Source organism: Kogia breviceps, chromosome 7 (genome assembly GCF_026419965.1).
Source record: "Kogia breviceps isolate mKogBre1 chromosome 7, mKogBre1 haplotype 1, whole genome shotgun sequence".
NCBI classification, from domain to species: domain Eukaryota; kingdom Metazoa; phylum Chordata; class Mammalia; order Artiodactyla; family Physeteridae; genus Kogia; species Kogia breviceps.
The window spans coordinates 15,433,745-15,440,590 of record NC_081316.1 but is presented as its reverse complement, the minus strand read 5'-3'; the positions used below and the strand labels follow the sequence as shown (position 1 = coordinate 15,440,590).

At 55.2% G+C, this 6,846-nt stretch overlaps 1 protein-coding gene across 1 annotated transcript; it reads left to right on the top strand.

Annotated features, from left to right (window-relative positions):
• Nucleotides 1-1,140: 1,140 nt before the first annotated feature.
• On the top strand, nucleotides 1,141-6,421 carry BATF2 (basic leucine zipper ATF-like transcription factor 2). The gene is given in 4 exon segments (XM_059069244.2): nucleotides 1,141-1,248; nucleotides 2,594-2,695; nucleotides 5,699-6,224; nucleotides 6,227-6,421. Coding segments are annotated over 4 exon segments (774 nt in total). The 5' UTR covers nucleotides 1,141-1,209; the 3' UTR covers nucleotides 6,334-6,421.
• Nucleotides 6,422-6,846: the final 425 nt, after the last annotated feature.

Below are 6,846 nucleotides of genomic sequence, written 5' to 3'. Positions count from 1 at the left end.
AATATTATCACAGACAATTGTGTTCCCACAGTTGAAGCAACAAAACATCCCTGACACAACCGAAATCCCTGTGTGTCCCTTTCAGTCCATCTCTACCTCCGTCCCCGCCAGGCTACCACTCTCTGAATTTTGTGTTTCTCATTCTCATGCATACTTTTATACTTTTCTCACATAATTACATATCCATATGATTCAACGTTACAGAAATCATTTTTGTTCAGATCTTGTTGCCGCTTGTCATTTTCATACAATTGGATGTTACGAGCTTTTAGGCATGATGGTAAGTGCAGCTTTGAATCTTCCACCGTATCATATTTGTGAATATTTGTTGAGCCCTCATTCTACACCAGCCATGCTTTTAGGTGCCTTACTTGCCTTAACTCATTTAACCTTCACGACAAAATTATTTTTATCCCCACTTTACAGATTTAGAAACAGAGGCACAGAAAGGTGAAATTATGTACCCGAATCACATAGCTTGGAAGCTGTGCTCTTAATTGCTAGACGTCTCTCTGTCTACTGCTGCGTGGTCTGTTGTATGAAAACACAGTCATTAGCCATCTGTTCTCCTATTTAAGGGCCGTTGCTTATTTTTGCAGACATGCCTCAACTTTAGTCTCACAGGGTTTGGGGGCGGTTGTATTATCTTGCTTGGTTCCAACATCAAGCCTGTGAGTGGATGTCTGCATCATCTCCCTTTACAAATGAGGAAACTAAGGCTCGGAGAGGGTAAATCACCTTTCCAAAGCTGCACAGCTCCAGCAAACCAGAGGTGGACTGTGAACGTGGGCTCCTGCAACTGTAGAGCCCAGGGGTTCTCCCGTGTCCCATGTGAGCCCTCGGCCCCCCACTGGCTTCCTCTTGGCTCTGTCCGTGGCAGCCTGCCCTCCCTCTCCAGAACCCCCCTCCCCACACCTGGCATCCAGGCTCCCTCCTATCGCCACCCTCCACCGTCCTCCTTCCAGAGAAGGGGCCCAACCGGAAGGCCAGTTCATGTTAGGAAATTCCAGCCACGTGAGCCAAGCCAAGCCTGGGATTCTGAGCAGACTGTGGCTTTAGGAGAAACTGAAACTTGGCTTGCTGGGGGTGGAGTGGTCACGGGGGATTTAAAGAGCTACCACTTCCTTGGGTTCCCAGAGCGTACTGGGAGGTCACAGCGGCGGAGGGACGCCCTGAACGGGGTGTGAGCCTCTGTTCTCCTGCCCCACCATGCGCCTCTGTGGGGCCGATGGGCCGCTGACCAGGATGGTGAGTACAGGGGGCCAGGTTCAGGGGATGAGAAGGGGAATATGCTATGCCCCAGGGGGCCCGGTGCCAGCTCTGTTCACATGGGCTGTGCGGCCGAGGGCTCACACACCCTCTCTCTGGGCCTCAGTTTCTTCAGGGGATTGGATCGAGGGCTTTCCTGCTCTCACATTGCAGATCCGGCCTCCAGTTTAGAACTTAGCCTCTGAATACTGCTCTCTCCTAACCGACCTGTTCGCTCACTGCCATTACAGGAGCCTTCTCTTTCCTCCCCAAGTTCTCTGGCCACGGTTCCCTTGGAACCTTGCCTCTCTCCCAGGACCCAGGTACCAGAGGCCCACCCACTTCTCTCTCTGCAGGTCGTTCCCCCAGCCTCCAGTCTCTCAAGTCCCCACATCACCAGGAAGGGGCCTGCTATGGCCTTGAACCTAGGAGCACAGAGTCCTCCACCAGGGAGGCCAGGGTCTTGCCTGAGGTCCCTACACTCAGAACACACCTCCCAGAGTGACCTGTGGGAGGGCAGGTTGGGCTATGGGGTCTCCAATGTTCCCTCTTGTCTGACCTTCCAGAGCCCTGGGTATTTGGGTTAAACATTTCATCTAAGTTTCATGAACGCCAGTGTAGGGAGTGGGTCACAGCTGTCAACCTTTGAGTCCACTCTTCTATCAGAAGGGACTCGATTCACCCATTCTAGGCTGCTGTCCCCCTAGAATGCGAGCAACTTGAGGGCAGGAAGTTTTGCCTCTTTTGTTTGCTGCTGTGTCCCCGTAGCTCAGTGTGTGGCACATAGTAGGCGCACAAGAAATATTTGTTGCATAACTGAATATCAGCTTTGGGCCTGAGCTAGGCATGGGAATATGGAGTGAAATCAGAACCCCCGCCCTGCCCTTACAGACAGAGCTCATGGCTAGGGAAATCAACACCTTGACCGTGGAAGTAATAGCGATCAGAACAACAGCGGCTGACTTTTATTAACCCCTGCCTGCTTTATGTCCTGAGGAAGGTGCCAGTGCCCCCACTGTACGGATCAGGTAGCTGGGCGCAGAGAAGTGAGTGATCTGCCCAGAGCAGCACGGCTGATAAGGAGACGGTGGGTGTGAAGTCGGTCCTGTCTGGGTTTGAATCCTCGCTTGTGCTGCCCCGTCGTGAGCTGTGAGCAGGACACGTGGGTGAGGCTGGCAACCCACCGAGGCGTGCTGTGTCTGCAGTGGGGTGTGTGGACACCGAGGGAGCCAGAGAGGGCTTCGAGGAGAAAGGGCACCTCGGGGGCTTGATTCGAGAAGGATATGGCTTTACAGCTAGCCAGCCCCTGCCAGGGCCCCTGAGCTTTTGGCCTCTCCCCCTACAGGACCCTGAGGAACAACAGAGGCAGCTGAAGAAGCAGAGTAACCGCGCAGCCGCCCAGAGAAGCCGGCAGAAGCACACGAACAAGGCGGATGCCCTGCACCAGGTGCGGGGTGCCTCCCTTGCCATTGCTGCTGGCGCTTCCTTGGCCCGGCCACCTCTTCTCTGTCCCGCCTGCGAGCAGTTCCCCCTGCACAGCCGTGTGTGTGCCGGGGGGGGGGGGGGGGGGGGGGCGCTGAGTTTGGGAGGAGGGAAGGGCTTTGCAACTGAGATTTAGAAATTCCTGGGCGTTGAGTGGAAACCGTGTGCCAGACACACGCTGGGCTCCAGGGACATGACAGTGCATCCTCAGCGGGGGCCTACCCTCAAGGCACCCCCAATTTAGGGGGAGGAGACAAGGAGGGAGGCAAACCGGGAAAACCTGGCTCAGTGACCAGCTGAGGCACTGGTTACAATGCAGCTCCCGGCCCCTCCCCACCCAGGACCCGCCTGAGGAGGTGCTGCAGTCTGGTGGACAGGTTCCGATGGGGGGTGGCCGAGACCACGCTGTGAGAAACCGGTTCAGGCTTAAGATGGGCTGGCTTCAGAGTCCCAGCTGTGGCCCTCATTAGCTGCAAGTCGCTTCCTTCACTGAGCTTCACTGTCCTCATCCGAAAAGGCACAATAATCCCTGCCCACTGGCAGCACCCTTGCGGAGACTAAAGAAGGCAAAGGAGCCCCGTGGGAAGGGGGAGGGCTCCACTCACACTTGCCTCTTCACCTTGGTTGGTAACCTGACCTTGGATGGTAACCTGACCTTGGAGCTTCCCTTCTACCTCTATGCAGAGAGAACGGACACCACCAGTTCCATCCCAGGGGGACTATAAGGCTGGGTTCAGGACCTGGCCTTTGGGAGGGCTGCATACATGTTAGTCCTTATAGCAATGAGTAAGATTCAGAGCCCTCCGCACCCAAAGGCCCTACACTCTCTGTAACCCCGCCCCCACCTGTCCACCGTCCTCTCCTAACATCCTACACCCTGTTCTCTCTGTTCCTTCACTGGCCAAGCATATCCAGCCTCAGGGGCTCCCCCTGGCTGCTCCATCTACCTTCAGACAGCAGCCTAGCTAGATCCTCACTTCTTTCTGGTTGTTGGTTCAAATGTCACCTCCTCAGAAGGAGGTGGTCTTTCTAAACATCTGATCTAAAGAGACCTCTCCTATTACTCTGCTTTATTTTTCTGGTTAGTACTGACTTTCTATCACGTTTAGACGTTGATCATTGCTTGTCTTCCTCACCAGACTGTAAGCCCTCTGAGGGCAGGGAACTATTCTGTTCCCTGCTGTTTCTCCATCACCTGGACCAGTGCCTGACCAATAGAAGGGACTCAATAATTCCCTGTGGAGCGAATGATAGAGTTGGGATAAAAGTGCTTTGGGAACACACAGGTGGAGCAACGCGCAGGTAGTTTGGTCAAGGTGATATAGAGATGAAGCCTGAACTGGTTTTCAGGGATGAATAGGAGTTTTCCAAATGGATGAAGGTAAGAAAAGGCATTTCAGGCAAGTGAAATAGGGCTGGCATGGCCATAAGAGAGTAGCACCCTGTAGAATGCATGACAATGAGGACTGATGCCCAGGATGGCGCCTGCCTGGCAGCCGTAGAGACTTCATGCGTTCGTTTATTCCTTCCTTCCAGAAATGCCTATTGAGTATCTCCTGTGTGGTAAGCACAATTCTAAGCATTGGAGATACAGCTGTGACTACAGCAGACAAAAGCCCAGCTCACCCTCCCCACGGCTCACATTTTCATGGGGGAGCCGGACAAATAAATGACCTATGAGGTATTGGGGATATCAGATGGTGACACGTGCTTTGGGAAAAATTAAAGCAGGGAAGAGGGAAGGGGCTGCAGCACGTGGGGTGATAGAAACCTAACTAGGGAAGCCATCCTGGAGGAGGTGACATTTGAGCAGCCTGAAGGTGGCGAATGAATGACTGAGTGAACGAATGAGTGAGGAGCGAGTGACTCAATTTCTGGAGGTGAATTGAAGCCTTTGGAGAATGTAGGTGAAGGGTGACCTAATGACATGTTTTTAAAATGTCTTTCCACATTCCACGGCAGAAACCAGCTTGGGAGTGGGGCTGCTGGTGGCTTTGAGGCCTGTTAGAACTTTGAGTCCACGGCTTAAGCAACATTTTAATGCAAAACACCCTTGCAGCCTCTTCTTTTTAACAAGTGTCCATAAAGGGGGGTAGGTGGGGGAGGGGGCCAACGGAAGTCACTGAGCCCGATGCGCTGTGGAAATAAAGTTCCTTCTGCCTTTTCCACCACTGTTGTCATCGTAAACGGTTGTTTAGAACTGCACGTTGATTACTGTCTCACTGGGTTCTCAGAACCCAGGGTTCAGCCGAGCAGAACCTGAACGCGGAGCAGGGCACACCTGTGCTGCCAACCTGTAAAACGTGACCCTGCACTCCGGCCATGGTGCCTCAGTGGGAAAGTTCTGGGCACTGGGGAGGTCTGGCGGTGGCACTTAAGCCGCCTAGAGGTGTCCAGGACCGAGGACATCGAAGTTGTCACAAGAAGGCCATGTCAGGATTAGCCCGAGGGTGGGGGTGCTGGAAGTGTCCAGGCAGGGGAGAACGGAAATGTGGCAAAGGAAGCAGAGCCCATATGGGGAACAGGAAGTAGGGGCATCAAGAGAAGTCAGAGAGATAAAACTGGAGGTGTGAACTGGGACCACCATACACAGGGAGTCATTAGAGACTTTAAAGGGCTTTAATGTTCGATTAACGACGCAATCACCGAATGTCTCCTCTGGGCCAAGAGATCTGGGTGGTTTGGGGGGCACACCAGCTAGGAGGCTGGTGGAGCTCCCAAGCTGACTAGCTCAGGGACCTGGCAGCAGGATGCAGAGCAGGCAGATCCGAGCCCTAGCAGGAGGGTGAGCTGGGGGGACTTGCTGGTGTTACGGAAGGCTGGCCAGAGAGTAGCCAAAGGGCATTCAGATGGCGGTAGTATCCTTCCTCCTAAATCGAGGACCCTGGGGGATTGGGAAATAGGGCTCTTGCTGGGCCCCTGACTCTGGCTGACATAAGGCTCCTCACCCATCTGATTCTCCCCCCAGCAGCATGAGTCACTGGAGAAACACAACCACACCCTGCGGAAGGAGATCCAGGCCCTTCAGGCTGAGCTGGTGTGGTGGAGTCAGACCCTGCACATGCATGAGCGCCTGTGCCCCATGGACTGCGCCTCCAGCTTGGCTCCGGTGCCCCCTGGCCGCTGGGGCCAGGCTGAGTGGCCCCCAGGCCCCGTGCGCCCTGGACAACATGGCCGCCGGGAGCAGCCAGGCCCGTTCCGGACCCCGGTCTCCTCTCTGATGGCTCTGCAGCTCTCTCCAGATCCACAGCCTCATGGTTCCCTTGGCCTCCTCTTGTCTCCTCTGCCCTCACTGTCCCTTGGTCCCGCCCCTGTCACTGCATCCTCTGCCCAGCCGTCCCCTAGCCCTGTCCGATCTGCCTCGCCCACTGGCTTCGGCCTGCTGAGGTCTTCCTCCAAGCTCAGCACCACCCTGCCCAGCCCCCCAGCCCAACCTCCCCCTCTACAGCCCCTCGGGCTGGAGCACCCCACCAGGGGGAAGCTGGCGTCCTCAACCGGCTGCAGGGCAGGAAGCATAAAGCCTGCTTCCTCAGCAGCAGATGGGCAAGGGCCCCACCCCCTCTGGCTTTCCCCCTGCTCTCCTCTGCTCAAGTCCACTTCTAACCCGGCCCCCAGAGCTGGGCTGGCCCCTTCCTTGGACTCAGGAAGCAGCCTCAGCACATGGGCACCTCCTCTGTTGCCACTGGAAGCTGCCTTTACTGGCTGACCAGCTGAACCAGTATTTCACCAGGGAAATGAAGCCGACACTGTGTGACCACCACTCTGCCAGGTCCTGCCACCGCGACTTCCTGATTTCAACCTCATGGTCATCCTGCAGGATCCAGATTGTCAGTCTGTGTTTCAGGAGTGGGGAGGAGACAGGCTCAGAGAAGCCAAATGACTTGTCTAAGGTCACACAGCCTTTCTTGGGACCTGAAAACACCACGATCTGCTCCTCCTTCTCCTAGTGGGATCATGGCCCAGGCACCCTAGGGGCTGAAGTCCTAGAAACTGAGAACTGGTGTGAGAGGTTTAAATGCTGGGAGTGGGGAGGGCTCTCCCTTCCTTCTGGTTTGTGATTCCCAGGGCCACAGAGCCCTGCAGTCTCTGAAACCTTGCCCTCGCTGGGGCTGGTCC